We start from the raw sequence: 19,585 nt of genomic DNA, 5'->3' as shown, positions 1-19,585 counted from the left end.
AGTTCCAGTGGGGTGTTTGGAGCTGTGGTGTCCTTTAGCCGAGACTTGGCTGACTCCTGGAGGGCCGTGACGTTCAGCCTGGTGATCCTTTTTCTCTGTGCCGATCCAACGGCCACATGTGCATGATGAATCATGCACCGGTTGAAGGAGCTGATGAGACTACGTTTTGCTGTAATTGTCTGTTTTATGTGACTCATATTATGCTTTTTCCCTTTCCTTTTATCTTTTTTGGTGCATGTAAGCCAATAGTCCACCCCAAAGGGACTTGCCATCACCAACAGAAAACACTGTTCACAAACAGCTCTATTGTAGTCCAGCCTTTATTTCCGTGATGAATGTGCATCATTTTGCAGCACACGTTGTAATGCTCGCCTAGCTGCTAGCGTGGCATGCCCTCAATACATAAATACAGATGCCCTGTGTGAAAGGACCTATTAATAAAGTGCAGTTAAAAAATATAAAAAGCTAAATCAAGTTAATTAATATTCAGAAAGGGATGAAACAGACAACACCTTCCCCTTCAAACATCAGGCACTTGTTCGGGCTAAAAATGAACCTAAATCATAGGCGACAATTGTAGCAAGAGCTGACTACAAGATAGATGGCCTGTACGGGGAGGGGGGGGGGAGAACCATTCTTCTGTTTTCATCCTCTTTTTCTCCAAATTTAACACCACACTAACTTTTCCTCAAGAGAGATTTAGTCTTGCCTGAGTGTTTGCCCACATAAGCTCAGTGGGATCCCTCTCTCTGTTTGTTCATGGCAACACTGCACCAATGTAAAGTAGCCCCAAAATCTTGGCCAGAGGCTCGTCTGAATTTTAAGTGACCTATTTGCCCACTTGTGGGTCCCTGCACATCTCCCTCCTTCTCCTTGCTCTGTCAGTCCTCTAGGGCTCGTTTATTTAAATGGACATACACATATCAAGGGCCTTCTTTCACAGAGTCCCTGGGACAATATTTCTTATTTTACCATCTGGCAGGACTAACCCGCCCCCTGTCACCTTATTGCTCTATATAAGACAGCAAAAGGGCCAGATGATAAGAACTTGGTTTCAAGACAAGCCTGGCTATGCAGTGTAAAGTCCTCGTCTATGTCGTCCTTCTGACTCTCATAAAGCATGGTGAGTATTGTGACATTATACTCGGAAGGCTAGTTACAAAAACTACATTGTTTCTTGACATAGTGACCACGTATGCAAGTTTGAGTTGACCAAGTGAAATTGCAAAATATTGACATGAGCTGTTTCAGAAGGGCTCTGGATTTGAAGGCTTGTAACAGGGATGTTTTACAGTTCCCAATACTTTAAAACACTTTATGCTAATATTGGGTTTACAAGATATTCTCATGAAGTGCAGTGATTTGTCAGATTGGATTGAATTTGGTCAAATCAGACAAAACTACACATGCAAATGTGGTTGTTTTACTAAATGGTTCTTAAATACTATATAACAATACATGCAGACATGATGAGTGACATTGCAATGTAAAATCTCAGCACCACAGTCTAATAATTCACATGCACTGAGGAGAAACGGCAAAAGCAAAGTCTTTAATTAGAAGGGAACTCACTCTTACATACAACATTGCCTTTCTCTCTTTACCTTAACTGGTATAGGGTAAAGGTGATTTGGAGATGATGATGATGACCACGGTTACGAGTAGTTATTATCAGACCATTATTTCTAGTTGGTGCTCTGAATGGACCTGAAAGTTTTAAATTAATGACTGTTGATCCTGTTTGACCAGTGGATCAGAACGTTTGCTGGTAAATGGTCTAGACTTACTGTGGCCTACTTTTGTAGCCAGAAAAACAAAGTTGAGCATTACTTTTTTTTTTTTTAACTTTCGTTCTTTTCTTTCCTGTCAACCTGCTATGATCAGCCTATCTATCACACTTAACAAGAGGTGCAACATAAACCTTTCCATTGCTTGACTTAATACCTGCCAAGTATTTATTACTAGTTACTAATTAATCTGATTGGGTGGTCAGACCAGACTTAAAGGCTTTCTATTTACACTGATTAAGGGAGGGACACTGAGTTTACTGATTTATGCTTAGGGGTGAAAACCGAATGTAAAGCAGAGTATTTCGTAAAACAAACTCTTGCCACAAAATTCCTCTATCATGTCTCATTCAGGTTTTTGACTTGTAAAAAAACCAACCTGGATGAGTTTTCCTTGCCAGACTTAGACATTGACTGTTGCAGCTGTATCGTTCTTAGGCTGTTAAGATTTATTTTCAAATAAAATGTCAGACTTAAAGGGAGATAGCCTTGTGGCTACAAGAGGCAATACGATTACTCATTTAAACCGTGTGTTAAAGCCACTGGAATGTCATCCGTTTAAACATTTTTCTACTAGCAAAAGCAGGGAAGTCTCGGAACTGACTTGGTAGTGTCAGTTATGCAGCAATAGGTTTGCTAATGTTCGTTAACATTAGCTACTGGTCACAGCAGACTTAAAAGTAAGACTGTGGTAACAAAACTGTAACAAAACTTGAGTTTATTTAACTGAACAAAGGTAGGTTTTATTGCTCATGGATTAAAATTCTCATTGGACAGATGATAACGGTGTCTGTGACGAAATTGCTTCGCAAGAGTCCCTTAAAGATTGCTATGCATTACTAGCTGTGTTATTATGTTTGCTTGACTCAGGTTATAAACAGTGATGGAATATAACAGCGTTACTTTTTTTCAGTAACAAGTAATCTAATTGATTACGCTTCCCATCTTAACGTTGTTACGTTACTGCCAAAAAATTTGGTGCATTACTATGACTGAAGGCTTTTTTTTTTTGCTCATAAGAACAACTAGATCTCTGAGCTGAGAGGCAAATACTTTTTTTACTGTTGTTCCTCGGTTAGTGGGCAGTGCATGAGACAAGCGCATCTACATACATGGCATTTGATTGAGGGCTAGTCTCACTTTGTCCCACAGCAACATTAAAATAGTTTAGATTTTTGTACAGTGTTTCTGTTAATGCAGATTTATCAAATCATTGAAAATGCACATGTATTTTAAGTTCCTTTTTAAAAGAGGGGTAGAGATGGTGGTCAAATTTGAGTATTTAAAAAATGTACTTGAAGGTAACAGTTTCTGAAGTAACTAGTCACTTTTATAATTTTTAACTGAGTAACTACTTTAGTCTTTTTTTAATAACTAGTAACTAGTTACTTCTAAAAAGGACCTTGCCCAAAACTGGTTATAAAATACATTCCTGTTTTGACAGAAATTAAAACTTCAGTTGAAGAGCTGACTCAATCGTTAACCAAATAGTCATTATATATCTTACAGAACACCCATGTGTTGCAGTAAGAAACATGAATAAGTGCTATTCAGCACAGGCTCTTTTTTCACTCCATCTAAACTTTCTTTGTCTGCTTACAGTATCTCCAAGTGAAATACACGCCAGCCCGAATACAAACGCAACTCTTCCCTGCAATGTGACGTTCCCTCTTTCTGTAAAGGGGGACAAAATAGACAAGTCTCTCATCAAAGTCAGCTGGATAAGTAATGGCTCTGACATAGCCTCATTCAGAGAAGCGGCAACTCGAATAAAGGAAGGCTTCAGTTGGGACACCACTGATTTCATCAACGGGGACTTTTCACTGACTGTCCTCAGAGCTGGTCTCGACCTGCAGGGGCAGTATGAATGCACCATCAGCTACAACTCCACAAGGCTGCATTCCAGCAACGTTACATTCAGTATCCTTGGTATGTCTTTGTCTAGTTGTTGAGATTTAATTTGTACATTTAAAGGTCCCATATTGTAAAGTGTTTTTATCATAAAGCAGGTCAAGGTGCTATATAAATACTGTGAAAGTATCGAAAAGCTCAATCCACAGAGAAATGCACACAGCCTGCATTCAGAAACGGTGCCTTAAAACGAGCCATCAGGACTTAGAGACAGGCTCTAAAACAGAGCGTTTCAAACAAAGGGTACAGGAATATTCAGACAGACAGTGTGAGAAACGTATAGTGCTGAAAATTAGCATGATATGGGACTTTTAAGCACATTTGATAATAAAGCAGGTACAAAGCTGAATGTTTTTATCCTCTCTTTTATTTTTCAATCCACTTCTTCTTTTAGCTGCCCCCACTCTATCCATCCCTCAGCAGTGGGTAGTGTTAGAAACAGAGAGCCATTTTACGTGCCATGCAGATGGTTTCTACCCGCCTCCTGTCTCTTTCTCCTGGACCAGAGATGGGCAAATGATTCAACCTCCCTACCACATTGAAGGGGAACAGACTCCAGATGGGTATTACAAGGCTGTGGGCAACCTGACCTTCTACCCTTCCCGCGAGGACCAGAACGTGACCTTTGGCTGCAAAGTGTCACACAATGGCAACTATCAAGAGCTGGATTTCCAACTCAATATTACCTGTGAGTGACACAAAGACACATTACTTGATCTTGTACATTTGCCCAATGACCACAATGACTTATATTTCTACTTCATGTGCATTACATAACATGTCATTTAGGAATTGAAATAGCTGTGTTTTTGGCCCGCGTCAGAAGTAGTGTAGGCTTTCGGCTGTAGAACGGGAATAGCTGCTTTTGTCAATCATTACAGTAGAAACTGTGGGAACTGCTTATCCTTAAAATCGAAAACCAAAAGATCTCAATAAGATTTTCTTTGTTTCTCCTCAGACCTTCCTTCTGTTAGACTTGCTGCAGTACTCTCCCACTCCAACAACATTCCACTCACTCTTTACTGTGACGTAGAGAGTTTCTACCCAGAGGAAATCTCTGTGTCTTGGCTTCAAAACAGCACCGTCCTCCCTGAGCCCCCCGCCACTGAACTGAACCCAGATGGGACATACAGAACTAGGCACTATTATACTTTGAGCCCTGAGCAGAGGGAGCAAGGTGGGAAGGTGGAATGTGCAGTAAACCAACCTGGGGTAGTGCACCCTGTCAGCGGCTCAGCATACCTCGAGAAACTAGACCCTCAAGGTATTTATTTGACTAGACTTTCTACTTTTTTTTATAAGTAGAGCAAAGACATGATACAAGTCACACCAATTTGAGACATTCTATCATTTATGTTTTTCAATATCTTTTTTGACGTACTGTGTAATTCCCTGAAATCCGAGTCTTGGAACAAAGTCTGAGAACTGCAAAGAACGAAAACAAAACCTGACAGTTTGTTCTGTTCCTGATGCGGGCATAGTTAATTTTCTCACCCTGTTTCCTCTTAGCCGAGGCTCCAGTGTTGACTAAATCAGCCAAAGCATCTGTGGCTCTGATGTGTATTTCTCTGGTGCTGGTCGTCCTGCTCTGCTTTGGTGTTTCTTGGAGAAGAAGGGATGGTGAGTCAAAGTACAGTGGGAGACACCACTGTAACCCCCTTTAAATAAAGCAGTCTGTGTGGCCATAGCATTGAGAGAGATGAGTTTTTTTTTTTTTTTTTTTTACTTGGCATTGTGACCTTTGGTGGCTTAGAGAAAAACATGATTTAAGTTCTTCACGAAACAAAGGAAAATATTAAAGTAATGATATCATTCAAATTATAATTTGGGGTAACAGAATCATCTTTTGACGGCTCAAATGTATCTTTGGACACCATGTGGGGTCCTGACTGCTGTGTTGGGAAAATGCAACAATGCCTCTGTCCTTTAACCATGTTAGACTGGAAGCACACAGATGCAATGGGTTTTAGAGCACCTAGTTTAGTTTAGTAATGCTTTGGATTGGAATGCGAGATCAGGGCCACATATAAACAAATTTGTTCAAGTTTTGATTTTAAAGTCAGAACTCGAAATGTTTTCATGTGGTCCTAATCCTCTTCCGTACAGATGTGATTGTTGACAGCAAATCCTTGAATTATTGAAGAATAGCTGCCTCCCCAGCTCCCTTTTTCTCTTACTGACTTCTTTATCTCCATTCTTTCTCCCCTCATTCAGAGAAAAAGAAGTCTCTGAATGTGTCAGGGATCATTCTCCCTCCACGCCTGATTCTTGGTCAAAAGGGCAGGGTGACCATGAGCATTGAGGGCCGGAGGGTGGACCGGGTCCAGACAGCATGGTTCCTCAATGACACCCCTATCTCTGACACTTCACTCACAGGTAGGAGAGAGTAACCAGCGACTACTGGGGAATACTTCTTTGACCCTGTCTGACAGGGTTTGGCAGAATTCTAGTGGAGATCACAAAGTGTGTATGTATGATTACTGTCACGCAGTGTGGGAAAAGATCCTTTCCCCAACCTTAAAGTAATTATTCAACATTTGGGAAATACTCTTGTTCACTGTCTTTCTGAGTAAAATGATGATGATCAATACCTGTCACAAGCCTGTGTGGTAAGAAAAATTTGCTACTGTTTTTTTTTTTTAAATCTTATTTGTGGAATTAGTGCAAAAACCAAAGCAGGAAACAACACAACACAACGGAGTTTTATGTTGGAGTTACAAAACTGTCTATTTTTATTTATTTTTTTTATCTTGGCTATGGTTACTTCCTGGTGTTTTGTTGTTGTCCATGAGGTGGCCATACAACCAGAAGAGACAAATTAAACAAAACCAGTATAACCTGTTTTTATTAGAAAAGCTTTTTAGACATCCTGTCACGTGAAATAGTTGTACCTTTTGAGAGAGCCAGGCTACCTGTTTACCAGTGTCCAGGATTTACGCTAAACCTCCTGCTGTCGGTCCAACTGTTTCTTTAAAGCTACCTAATAAAACTTAAAGGTGAATTATTAAATAGAAGAAACAAAAAATATATGTTTAGATTCAATTCAAAATAATACCTTAAAGTGAATGATGTCACATGAAATGTATTGCAACTACTCCTTAAACATACCATGTTTTCTCTTTTGCACTTAATTCTGCTAACAATTTACAACTTTACACACAAAGGAACCTCCAAAACTAACTTCAACTGCCTCTATAACCCCCTAACCACCATCCATCTCCCCTATGGTCTAACTCTCACCTCCCCAGCGTCAGAGAAAGGCCCTCTGCTCCCCTCCAAAGGCGAGATGGGTTACTACAAGCTGCACACTCTGGGGCCGCTGTACTCATCTGGAAGTGGCACTCAACAGCTGATCTCCTCACTCACCTTCATCCCCCAGATTTCGATCCACAAGGGGGCGGTGTTAAAGTGTCAAGTGTCCTACATGGGCAAAGATAAGATCGTGGTGGAGAGGGTGTCGGAGAAGTTTACAATCCTGTGTAAGAAAAGATCTTTTACGTATTTACCTTGCCTCTGCTTCTCTATGATTTCCACAAGTTATGGAATGGACATTTCTGTAAACTGTCTCTTTTAGCTGCTCCAGAAGTATCAGAAATCCAGCTGGCAGAGACACCTGGTGACTCTGGTAAGACAACAAAATTCAGCCATGTGTTGTAATTCCATACATAAAAAAAAACAGTCCTGGTTGTGAGAGGCTACGTCCCTGCAATCTCTGTCCTCCAGATGTCATCAGCATGACTGTCCAGGCGTCACGTTTCCATCCGGACATCATTACCTTCCGCTGGTTCTGCCAGGGGAGTGAGCTGAGCCCTGTCGCCTCCCAGGCCTCGTCCTCCCCTAGACCCAATTCTGAAGGAGTCTTTTCAGCCTTCAGCCAGTGTAAACTGCCTCGGAGTGAACTGGAAAAGGAAGGCACCAAAGTGTGGGTCAGTGTTCACCACATCGCCCTGAAGCAGCCAGTCACCCGCGAGACCAGGGGTAAGAAACAGTGAAAATGTAACACAGTTAAAAATTACATCTTAAATCTCGACTTCATCCCAAATAGGGTTCATCAAGAGTCCGTGTGTGTCCGAAATCATTGGATCCACTTCTTCCCCAGAGAAGACTTTGATCCTTGGATGCGAAATCACAGATTTCTATCCCCCGAACGTGTCAGTCACATGGCTGAAGCTCAGGGGAGGAGAGCAAGATGACAGAGAGGAGGAAGTGATAGTTGGAGGAGAGATGTGGGGCCCCATACAGACTCAGTCCAGACTCTACAGGGCCACAGCCACTCTGAGAAGAAGGCCAACAAATCAGGAGAAAAAGGAGAGAGGAGGGGGGATTATTTGTAGAGTCAAGCACTGTTCCCTACACGAGCCTATCGAGAAACACTGGAGAAACGTTGACGTTGGTAGGCCCTTTTACTGTCAACTTGTAAAATTATACTCATCTAACTCATACAAAAAAAAACTACTTTTTATTATTTTGAATTCCCTTACACTTTCTGTTTGTATTCTCTTAGTTGCTCCCTCCATTCCTCCGTTGATCTCGGTCTGTTGGAGCAGTGAAGGGGTTGGTGTGTTCTCTCTCATGGTAAAGGGAGGTCACCCTAAGGTGAAATTACTTTGGGCAGCGGGAGGACCCACTCTGTCACCACTGGTGTCTCATGAGACAGAGGAGATAGGAGATGATGGACAGAGAGAGCTGAAAAGTGTGTGCGCCCTGGAGAGGTCCACAAGCATGCCAAGTCAGACAAACAAAGAGCTGGAGAGACGGAAGAATGGACATGCAATAAGTACGTCATTACTATGTGTTTATTCAAAAGTTTGTAGTGCAAAAATCTCACACATCAAAATGAATTTACTCTACATGCCATGAACTCCAGTCTTTAAAAACAGTCACGTCTTCTGTGGTTCTGGAGGAACTTACTTTAAGTCTAGGAAAATAGCCTCAGTGGTGTCATCTGGGTTCTTTTAGGCTTTTGTTTGAAGTCAACCCGTTTTTAATCGGAAGCCTGTTCTACAAAAATAGGTAGTTGGTGTTAACTTGGTAGGGAGCATCTGAGGAAACGTGCGGTTTCTGGTTTTAAGAAAGTAGTTGTGTTTGTTCACGACTTAAACTTGACTTACAATGTGAAGTCTATTAAACACTGTATTATAAGTGGAAACATAACGGACATGCTCTACAGTGTTTACCCTCGCTTTTGAAGTGACTTTTTACAAATGAGTTGGTGTTGCACACCCAACACTGTGGCCACTGTGATGCATGGAGGGATATGATATGCAGAAAGCACAATTCAAATTACATAGTGTCAACTGGCAAATACAGTATTCATATTATTTTTTGTACACAACCAAAACCCTATGAGCGTCGGTGCCGTCTTCAATTTTTCAAATTCTTGTTACTTTCTAGAAACCAAAGCTGCCGTCACAGACCCTGACACTGAAGGAATAGAATACATTGATGAAAAAGTGGATGAAGAGAACAACAACATTCACAGGGACGAGGACACAAAGTCAGGAGTGGATGGGGACAGTGTCAAAGAAAGAGAGCAAGTCCCAGGAGCACTGCACATCAACCGAATCAACGTGACGACGGGTCCCGGAGGAAATGAGAGAGCACGAATGAGAGTCTGCGTGGAGATCTCGCACCCTGCACTCAAGCTTCCTGTTTATCGAACCTGGACAGGTAAGACGCTACAAACAACAAACACACATGCACACGCACACATTACTGAGTCTACATCATGAAGTAATCTCATTAAAGCCAAAAAACCAGACGAGTTGACAGATTACCAATCTGGTAACTGTTATTTTGTTAAGAGAAAAAAGTCAACAGGAAGTTTGTTCAAGTTTAAGTTTTTTACCGTGATCTTGTGTCCTGTCTTTCAGAGCCCAATGAGGAAATTTCATCTTCCACGTTGAAGCCCTGATGTGTGAAAGAGTCCCTTTTTATCTCATATATCCCATATAGTGTATCACATATATATCTCTATAACTTTAAATAGGAAGTAGTATGTTTTAAGGATATTTTAAGGATAAGGATATCCAGCTGTCTTTGATGTGGTTTTGCTTCCAGCATGTCTTTATTTATTATCTTATATTCTTAATCTGTCACTATTACTTTTTTCTAACTTCATGCATGATTTTTTACAAATGGTTATTTTTGTACAAAGAACTTTACAATAATAATCCTCTTTTGTGGATTTTTTAAAAAAAAATCAGTTTTGGAAAATAAAATCTAAATACGTTTTTACAGAGAAATGTTTCTTTACATTTATTTATTTATTTTTTTGCCTGTGAAAAACGAGTCAACAACTTCTGTTCCGTGTTCCGATATCGGTTGTCGGTTAACCTCTGATATAAGTTCTCATTTTAAAATAGACTTCTGCTTTTTGTTTTTTGTTCTGTTGCACTCTGACCACAGGACTATCACTTCACTGTGCTGAGCAGAGGAGGTGCTGCGTGGTAGATGTTGGGTTTCAAACTTCCTCCTCCTGACTATTCAGTAAACATACCATAACCTGAAACATACATGTCGTAGTTTTCATTCCTTGTGCATAAAATTAGGTTAATACATAACATTTCACCTAGAATTCTAGCAACTTCCACACATGTTGCATACACTATACACTTACCTGAGTGGCACACACTTACTGTATATTTTTTCTATTCATTTTGTGTAGTCGGCTAATAAATATGCAGTTTGTATTTAGTTTTGTAAAAAATAAGTGAACTACTGAATATTATTTGAAACCCAATTATAGGCCAAATCATTTAATTATGTTTTTATGCCAAGGAGGGCTGAATAAAAATATTAGAAACATCTAAACATTAAAATATTCACAAAAACAGAATCTTTTTAATTGTAGACCTTAATTAGCGAGCCTATAACTTTTGCAGAAGAGTGGCATTTAGGGTAAATATTTAAAGTGTAGGCCTACTTGTCAAAAGAGTAATTCTCTGATTTAGCACTGCACCTCAAAAACAGTGACAATGATCATAATCATGTCCCAAAACCACATATATAGTCTTTGTTTTTTGTTTTTATATAAATCTTTTTCTTTGTCATTGTTGTATGAGACATTATCAGATGTTGCACAGCTCTCTCTCTGGCTTCATACAACCTTTTCCAGTAGTAGTATTACACCACACCTGCAAACCTTTGACAGATGTACAAAATGTTTGACTACTGTGAAGTGTAACGGTATAGCACAAGTAGAGGAGAATACACAGCTACCTGACTCAGTAGTGTGTGTGTGTGTGTGTGTGTGTGTGTGTGTGTGTGTGTGTGTGTGTGTGTGTGTGTGTGTGTGTGTGTATATATTTAAAATTATTTTAAGTTTGCAAATGTAAACTAAAATCAGCCGCCATGAGCTGTCAGACCCTTGATTAACCCTTATTGAACTCTAAAATGCTGTTTCAGTATTTCTGCATTCAACTTTAATTTTTTTCAAGACTATAGGCCTATTATTTCAACTTCTTTTTAAAAAATACTTTTAAAATCTGCTATCTGCTTTGAGCAAACAAATCATTAGAATGAAATTGCTGTGTGCATGGAATATCTCTGATTTGAACATCAGGGAAACCAAATGCAAGCCTGCACTGTTATGGTCAGTTTAGGATAAAGGAACTTCATATTTAAGACTTTTGGCCAACATAAATTATATTTAGTCATAGACATGTTTAGTCATACAATGTCCTCAACTCAGGAGATCCGTGTTTTTCTCAACATTTATTGTTACTAATGTTACGAATCTGCAGTTTAAAAAAAATAATAAGGCCCGGAGTTATTTAAAAACACCCGTTTGATACAAGTCAGAAACCATGTCACTTTTTATGGCCTGACATCTAGCTCTGCGCACATCCGCAAACTGCAACACGTAGGCTTGATGTCCGGGCGACTCAGCTGTGTTTGATCACTCTCTTCTCTTCCTCTTAATAATGATACACCGGACATATGTGTGGATAAGGAACTGAACCGAAGCTAGCAGCGGATCATCAACCGGCTCTCGCTCGGATGGAAGCTTGCTGTCGAGTTTTAGGACCATTAAACTAGCAGGTGTGTTCGATTAGTTGACGGGGTTCCATCCAGAGGACGTTAAGTCCGAGGGTCAAAGAGGAAGAACTCTGAAGATGGACCCCGACAGTGTCTTCACCAGAGTGGAGAGGACTTTCTGGACAGCTTGGGTGAGGCGCTGCATCATCTCAAAAAATACGTGTGATGAGATAACTGTTTTTATTTTAATATTAGAAGCAGTGAAATGTGGATGGCAAATCTCCTTTCCTCTCTCCTCGCCTGTCTCCTCTCGCTTGTGTGTTCGTGTGTGTGTGTGTGTGTGTGTGTCTCTCTCTCTCTCTCTCTCTCTCTCGCTCTCTCTCTCTCTCTCTCTCTCTCTCTCTCTCTCTCTCTCTCTTTCTTTTTGCGCTCTCTCTCTCGCTCCAGCTTTTAATCTGGCTTAAAACAAAAACAAACCTTTTTTCTACACTGTTATATCCATATTTTCTTTTAAAAAAATTAAAGAATTACAAAATTACAAAACCTTCCTGGATTAAAAGAAGCTGTAATTTTGTAGGCCTACCAATTTTAGGGACAATAATTAAGTTGAATTATTTATTTTTTATATATGTTGATTTGCAGTCTTGCTCAAAGACAGTAGCTTCTGGTTTATTGCATTTGTGTGGAATTTATTCTTCTGGTGGTTTAGCAATTTAATGCCATGTGCATTTTCCATATAATTGGTTTGAAATTACACAGTTCTGTCTATAGCCTTCAGATTGAATTATTAGGAATTTTTGGGCCTGTAAAATAAAACATTACTTTTTTAAATAGCCACAAGAGCATTAATGAGTTATTGATATTGGATGATACGGCCTGCACAGTCTGGCTTGCACACAGTGTTTCAGCAGGCCCTATACAGTATAGACATTTTCACTTGTCTTAATAGGAAAAGCCCAGGCGTTACCAAGAACAGTTATGCTGTCTGTATCACATTTATTGGTTTGAGTTTAATGTTGCAGGCTGGCTCACATGGAAGGCTTCTGGGATGCTTAAAGCTGCTCCAATGTTTTTATATTAACAATGGATCAAATGATTATGTTTAATGGGTAAGGTGTTTGTTGCATTTAAGAACGATATACTTATTACCCAACTCTGCAGTTCAGTTGGAAGGAGCGTTTTATAGCTTCTTTCAGTTCAGTGTTTTGGTTTAACAACCACAACTTTGAGACCAGAGGCTAGTCTATATCTACGCAATTGCTCTGTTCCCGACGGAAATACCACTGGATTTCACTCATTTAGGCCAGAGCGGTTGCCTTCAGCTTTTGATGTGTTGGCATTTTAAACTCTGGTCGTTTTATGAGGTTTCTCAGATCTCTGCAAGGTAAATCCAGACAACTAGCCAGACTATGTGTCCAATCTGAGTTTTCTGTTGCACAACCTTTGAACATACACATGTTCCACCAAAGATTTCCGAGGATATTTTGCAGCGGCACCGTGGCTTCGCTCAGAGCTTAGCACTGCCCAGTACCATTGTGGTTAGTTTAAAGAAATGCCAATAGAACAGGGACTGTTTTTCTCCCATCCATGAATGTTGTGTGGACTAGCCAGACCCTCTTCGGAGTGCTGTGGAGGAAGGTCTGGTAAAAAAAAAGAAAAAGACCGCTAAAAGGAGAGTAAATATGGAACTTACATTCATCAGGTTGCTTGAAACCTAACACCAAAACAACTCTAATATTTTAAAGGTGTTGAATTGGGATGAGGTCGGCGCACTGTGCAGGCCACTCAAGATCTTCCACACCAAACTCAGAAAACCATGTATGGACTTTGTGTATGTCATGTTGAAACGGGAAAGGGCCCTTACCCAAACTGTTGCTGCAAAGCTGGCACAACAACACTATTGTGTAACTAGCCTTGTGTGCTGTATGTCACAATAAGATTTTTTTTTCAGGTAAACTAAGGGGCCAATCCCAAACCATAAAACACAGCATCAGGCCAAAAGTATAGAAAGATATATGAACAGGGCAAATTTCAAAATGTTAATGCTTTTTAGTCAATTACATAAGTCTCCCTGTCTTTTTCTCTGTCTTGTTCTTAGTACTATATAACCGGAGCTGTGAACAGATTCATCAGGCCAGAGCCCGTTGACATCGCCAGCAATGACATACAGGCCATCCAGGGATCTGCGGTTGACAGTGAGCCCGTTAAGTCTGCTGATGCAGATGGTGATGTTGGCAGAAGAGGGGTCGATGAGGAACAGCCTCTTGCAACATCCTCTCTGATTAGCTCATCTCGGCCACTTGTTGCCGGGGAAGTTTGCACCACAGAAATCAACTTAAGGCCTGATGAAGAAAGCGTGGAGTACACAATCCAGCCGAACAGAATCAGTGAGAGCAAAGCAACTGAGGAAGGTGAGGGCACAAGAGAGGAGCAGTTTGCCCGAGCGAGAAATGACGATGATGGACTGCTGGTTGCAAAGGAAGACAAACAAGATGACAAAGAAGACAATGGAGATCAGAAATTGCCCAGACAAGATGAGACGCCGGAGAATGAACATACGAACACCAGGTCACAAAGACTTACAGATGATGCAATGTGTGAAGACATGGAGGAAAGTGAAAGAAATGCTGGTAATGAGGAGGTGTCAATGACAGTGGATGATCATCAAAAAATGGATGAAATCATCCCAGTGAAGGAAGAAGATGATAAAATGCAGCATGATCATAAACCAGATTTGGTGGCGGAAGACATTGAGGTGCAACTGTGCACAATCAAAGATTTTAGTATAAAAGAAGAGGATGACATGCACATTAAAGGGGCAAAGTTGCAGAGGAATGAGGCAGATACAGCGGTGACGCATGAGGAAGAAGAATACACTGATAGTGTGCAACAGCTGGCCTCTCAAAATGAGAAAAAGTCTGAAGCAGCAAAACGAGTTGAAAATCAGCTGTCGCTCTGTAAAGAGTTGTCAGACGAAGGTAGACGTTTTAGGGGAGACCCGGGCTTTACTTCACTGCATGTTGAATTACAAACAACCTATGACAAAAGTGGCAGTGTTTCTGAGGAGGAAGTAATTGTTGTCGAGCAAGAGCATCTGATGACTCATAGAAGTGGAAGAGGTGTGAAAGAGGAGGATGAGGGTGCTGTCATTGAGGAAGAAAATAGCAATGGTGCTGCAACCAACCAGACAAAAGATGAGGCGCCAGAGCAGGAAGGCGATATCAGAACAGTTACAGAAGACAGAGAAGAAGAACAGAATTTAGTTGAACATGAAGTGACACAGAATGCTGAAACAGAGCCCCACACAGCTGAATTTTCAGATGGAGAACAAGGGGTTGTGGCTAAGGATGCCAAAGTGCAAACTACAACGAGAGAGGCTGATGTTGAGACAGAAAGTCCCGGCACCGTGATCGAAGAAAGGTCTGATGGGACAGAGGCTCACATTTCCATAGAGGAGAGGCTTTCCAGCAAAGTCCATAACAAAGAAAATATCATGGAAATAGGATGTATGTCCACCTCGGCTACAAAAAAAACTGAAGGCGAGGCTGGACAGGAAATGACTGAAAAGCTTAAAAATATTCCCCTGGGGTTAGGTGAAGGCCGGGTTGTTGTGTCGCCGGAGCTAAACTCTCCAACATGTGAGGAAACAGAAGAGGGAGTTCCTGAATACAACAATGAGCCTGGTCCTGGGGAAAACGCAACACAAAGGTTCCTGGAAGAAGGAGATTGCGAGGAAATCCAGGGAAGCCAATTACCAGAAGAGGTGGAGAGCAAAGAGCCAGAGAGCCTTCAAAACAGTGGGTTTAGCACCGGAGCTGACTATTTACTAGTGAGGGAGCAGATGGAAGAGAAACAAGAAAGTCCACGAGATATTAAGGGTAGCTTTGAAACTGGATTGCCACAAGAATCAGAGAAACCACTTGTTGAAGTAGTTATTCAAGAATCAGGACATTTATTTGTGGAAGAGGAAGGAGAATTGCTGGTTGACTTAATGAAGACGGGGATTGAACACTTGAGATTTGAGTCCGACGTCGGCTTACCAGACGAGAGCGTCAAGGCACAAGATGGGCCTGAAGGGCTTTTGGTTGAATTTGAAATAGACAAAGAGCTACATGATTCCAACATAGCTGATGCTGCTGGAGATGGCAGTGAGTTGCCAGGAGATGAAACAACAAAGGGAGAGGTTGGATTTGCTGATGAAACTTTCCTTGAGGTCAAAGAACAGAAGATGACAGTGACTAGGTTCTTTCAGGAATCTGTTGATGCCGTAGACTCTGAGCTAAACTGCAACATGACTCCTAGTTCCTTGGTAGACATTACTAAATCTGAACTCCTAAAACAGTTGGATGAGACTGAGCCTGAATTACGTGAAGATGTGGAAATGCAAGATGCAGGGATACATATGGAGGAGGATGCAGCAGAAGATGAAAAGCAGAACAAAAATGAGATGGCGTTTTTACATCTGCAGGTAGCAGGAATGGCAGACTCAGAATCGTATAGACCAGTTGAGTCACTGCACACGGAAATTCAACTATCAGACGAAGCATGGGAGATAAGCAATGAGGAGGTTTTAACTGAAGCAGCAGGTGAATCAAAGACAGTTGAGTCCAAACCGAAAGATTTGACTTCATCAACAGAAGAAGTGGCAAAGCATGTGACAGAATCTGAGGCGAGTTGTGCCGAAGAAACCGTTTGCTCCATTAGTGGCTATCAGGATGTGATCGATGAAGAAATCCTCGACTTGTGGCTACAGACAGCGTTGTCGGAGGACACTGGTGGAATAAAACACCAAGAAGGGCCAGAGCCTAGACGCCAAATGGAGCCATTGAATCAGGAACAAGATGAAATATCATCAGTGCAGCCAGAGAAGGATGAAGAGCAGTTTCTTGAATTAAATTCAAAAGAATCTGAGTTAGTGAGTGACACAGAAAAGTCTTCATCAACAGTAGAGTCTGGATTTTTGGACCAGTCTCTCTGTGAATGGGGCATACACAACAGTGAAACTCAGCTACTGAAAACAAGTAGCGCTGTGTCATTACCAGGCATATATAACATGTTGGCTAATATGTCCGAATCAGCAAATATCCCTGAATTGTCTCCACAAGATTTTACCTCTGGATCTCTAGATAAAGTCATGGAGAAAGTAGCTGAGACAGCGCAATCATACCTGAAAGAGGAGGATTTCATCCGTGAGAGAGGATTTCACCTTGATACAGCCGTTGCGTCACCAGAGGCCAGACATCTGAATCAGGAATTGCAAGAAAAAACAGAAGAAGTGGACACTCAAACTGGATCAGAGAAAGAGGTTGATGCTGAGGTAACTGATTGGACAGACACTAAAGAAGCAGAGTTTAAGCCAATGACAGAAATGACCATGAGAATGTTCAGAGGTGAGAAGCCAAAAGCAGAAGATGAGCCTCTTGAGATAACTTTGTCTGACTCTCTAGATCAAATCAAACACATTGAATCAGGACAACCTAGAAGCAGCTCCGAGTCTTTGTTTGAGGAGGAAATAGTTTTGACACACTCTGGTTTACAAGGCGACACCTGCACTGAATCCAAGAGCAAGTTGCCCTCCCTGGACAAACCACAGCCTGGATGGTCAGAAGATATTGCTGAATCATTTCCTGGGCTGAACACGATGGAGGTGGCAGAACAGCCAACAACAGAGTCTAAAGATCTGATGGAGGTAACATTTCTAAAATAACATATTTAACCATAAAACGTCATTACATCAGAATCAGACAGCCTTTTTAAACTACAGGGATGGTGTGATTTGAGTTGTTTGTGTCATTGCAGGTGGACACTGCTGCACTTGACTTTTCTGCGCAAAGGTCAAGAATATCTGTTAAAAACCCTCGTGTAAGACCACCCAAAGATCCCCGCTCCCTTCTACATAAGCCCTCAGTGGATCCCACACCCTCTTCACATCTGTCAGCCAAAGTCCTTGCAGGTGTGCCACTGAGAGGCTTGGGCATTGGAATCAAACTGCCTGGTAGGTCACTTACAACACATGGAAAGCCACTACCTTGAGTCTTTCATGTCCAGTTATTTTTCAAGATCTGTAAATAATTTCACACATCTTTGTTTTTTAGGGCTTGGTGCAGGTTTTCCTGTTTTAAAAAAGACACAACGGGTTGTGAGCGATGAAAATAGTCCAGAAACCCTCTCACAGGTACTATTAATGATCTTTGAGTACCACTTTTCACCTATGTTGAGGCATATATATTCTTAAAATCTCAAAACATCAACAGGAGACAAAACCAGAGGAGAAGAGTGACTCTCCCAAACAAGACGAGGCACAACCTAAACCCAAATGGATGACACCAAGACATCCAGGGTAAAAGAATAAATACAAAACATCTCAGAGCATTAGCATTATAACATTAAGCACAAAAGTGGCATATTGTGTTCAGACATTCTCCGATTCTTAGTTTTTTCTCGTGTCCCTAGATTTGGAAATCCACTTATGTCCGAGCTGAAGACCAAACTGAAGAAAACCACAAAAGAGTGAAAGGAATTTAATTGTATCGGTGTGTATGAATATTTGAATATTATACAGAAATTGCTTTATTTTTTTTGTATTTATGAAACTGAATACGTGGATGCAATGGTAATTGTGTCACTTATTTGCTCTATGTTTTGTAATAAAGCTTTGCTAAAAACTGAATTGTAATGAATTTTTTTACACAAAGTGCAAGAAGTGGTGGCTTTGCTGAGTTTTAGCACGCACAATCATCATAGCTTCAAATTGGGTGGTGATGGCTCAGTGGATATGACGTATACCTTTGGTGGGAAGACCTGGGTTTGATCCCACTATGACACATCAACCAATGTATCTGTGACACTTAACCCCTAGTTGCTGTCATATATACCAATTGTAAGTTGCTTTTGATAAAAGCGGCAGCTGAATGTAATGTAAAGGGGACATAAGGAACTATTGAAGTACATTGTTGAACAACTGCTGTAAGTAGGCTACAACAAATTTCTTCTTAGTTACACTACTTATAGTAGCAGAGAAAGTGTACACACCCATGATAAAGTTGATTAACAAGGAATAAAAACATCTTTTGGAAATTGATCTTAATGCATTAACTAAAAATTGGAAAATCCAAACTATGAGGACACTAATTTTCTTTGTGAATGAAAAATGAATGAATAATGTACAGTATTGTAAACTGTTCTTCTTTAAAATACAGGGGGCATACACACCTGATAAAGTTCCCTTGGCCTTTCCCTTGGAAATTAAAACAGCCCCACATGATCACATGCCCTTCACCGTGCATAGAGATTGGCACGGGATTTTCCTATATTTTTTTTATTAAGACATTAAGATCAATTCCCGAAAGATTTTTTTTTTTTTTTCTCTTTTTAATCAACTTTAGCATGGGTGTGTAAACTTTCTCAAGCCACTGTAGTTACATTCCACCACTAGCTGTACATGTTTCTATCAAAGCAATTTATGTGCAAGAAGTGCAAAAGTTTTGAAATTGGGATAATTACACAGAACTAAAAGGGATTTTGACATTTAAAAATATTTTACACCTTGCAGAGATCTTTTTTTTCCAAGGCAGTAGATGGCAGTATTGCCTCTTCGCATGGACATCACTCGCTCTTAAACTCGTGAAGAAGAAGCCTTCAGCTGTGATTGGTTGGAATTGTCCAATAACTTTAAGGAAGGCTGATGTTTGAACCATAGCGGCGCTCCGTTTCCAGTAGCTAGTTCGATATCCTCTGAACTGTGCCTGTAAAAGGTCACACCTAGTCAAGAGAACACCTAGGTAAGTCAACAAGTTAGTTCCGTTCTACTGACCAATGTTACCAAGATAATATTAGCTTAGTCTCGTTCAGAACTAACGTTACCCCAACCCTCGTAACGTTATACGTTATGCCACGCGCATACGATA

The 19,585-nt window shown here is 40.8% G+C and overlaps 3 protein-coding genes across 11 annotated transcripts in view; all 3 read left to right on the top strand.

The window, feature by feature from the left end:
- si:ch211-180a12.2 overlaps window positions 1–9,927 on the top strand; it is a 30,249-nt gene extending 20,322 nt beyond the window's left edge. For 2 of the 6 annotated variants that reach the window (XM_034861110.1, XM_034861116.1), the window contains exons 2-13: window positions 3,390–3,716; window positions 4,093–4,386; window positions 4,657–4,962; window positions 5,208–5,318; window positions 5,913–6,074; window positions 6,863–7,177; window positions 7,273–7,323; window positions 7,422–7,676; window positions 7,744–8,091; window positions 8,203–8,475; window positions 9,093–9,368; window positions 9,572–9,890. In XM_034861110.1, the coding sequence (XP_034717001.1) occupies window positions 3,390–3,716; window positions 4,093–4,386; window positions 4,657–4,962; window positions 5,208–5,318; window positions 5,913–6,074; window positions 6,863–7,177; window positions 7,273–7,323; window positions 7,422–7,676; window positions 7,744–8,091; window positions 8,203–8,475; window positions 9,093–9,368; window positions 9,572–9,612 (2,759 nt within the window). In that variant the 3' untranslated portion in view covers window positions 9,613–9,890. Of the gene's footprint in view, window positions 1–854; window positions 1,124–3,389; window positions 3,717–4,092; window positions 4,387–4,656; window positions 4,963–5,207; window positions 5,319–5,912; window positions 6,075–6,862; window positions 7,178–7,272; window positions 7,324–7,421; window positions 7,677–7,743; window positions 8,092–8,202; window positions 8,476–9,092; window positions 9,369–9,571 lie in introns of those variants that run through there. The other 4 variants (XM_034861114.1, XM_034861111.1, XM_034861113.1 and 1 more) reach the window with 4 other exon arrangements.
- Window positions 9,928–10,848: 921 nt separating this feature from the next.
- LOC117937282 overlaps window positions 10,849–19,585 on the top strand; it is a 15,119-nt gene continuing 6,382 nt past the window's right edge. For 2 of the 3 annotated variants that reach the window (XM_034861121.1, XM_034861120.1), the window contains exon 1: window positions 19,317–19,459. Coding sequence is in view for 1 of the 3 variants with exons in the window: in XM_034861122.1 (XP_034717013.1) it covers window positions 10,852–10,853 (2 nt within the window). In the remaining 2 variants the exon portion in view is untranslated. Of the gene's footprint in view, window positions 10,854–19,316; window positions 19,460–19,585 lie in introns of those variants that run through there. The other variant, XM_034861122.1, reaches the window with a different exon arrangement.
- Window positions 11,559–18,344, top strand: si:ch211-136m16.8 (claspin). 2 transcript variants are annotated; one of them, XM_034861095.1, is made up of 7 exons: window positions 11,559–11,869; window positions 13,777–14,777; window positions 14,808–17,367; window positions 17,478–17,673; window positions 17,774–17,853; window positions 17,933–18,018; window positions 18,132–18,344. In XM_034861095.1, the coding sequence occupies exons 1-7, from the start codon at window positions 11,816–11,818 to the stop codon at window positions 18,190–18,192; spliced, it is 4,038 nt and encodes a 1,345-aa protein (XP_034716986.1). In that variant the 5' UTR covers window positions 11,559–11,815; the 3' UTR covers window positions 18,193–18,344. The 2 variants fall into 2 exon arrangements, with proteins under 2 accessions (XP_034716986.1, XP_034716985.1); XM_034861094.1 differs by having other exon boundaries at window positions 13,777–17,367.

Source organism: Etheostoma cragini, chromosome 21 (assembly GCF_013103735.1).
Source record: "Etheostoma cragini isolate CJK2018 chromosome 21, CSU_Ecrag_1.0, whole genome shotgun sequence".
Lineage (NCBI taxonomy): Eukaryota > Metazoa > Chordata > Actinopteri > Perciformes > Percidae > Etheostoma > Etheostoma cragini.
The sequence above is the reverse complement of the archived record's forward strand: the minus strand, read 5'-3'. Positions and strand labels throughout refer to the sequence as shown.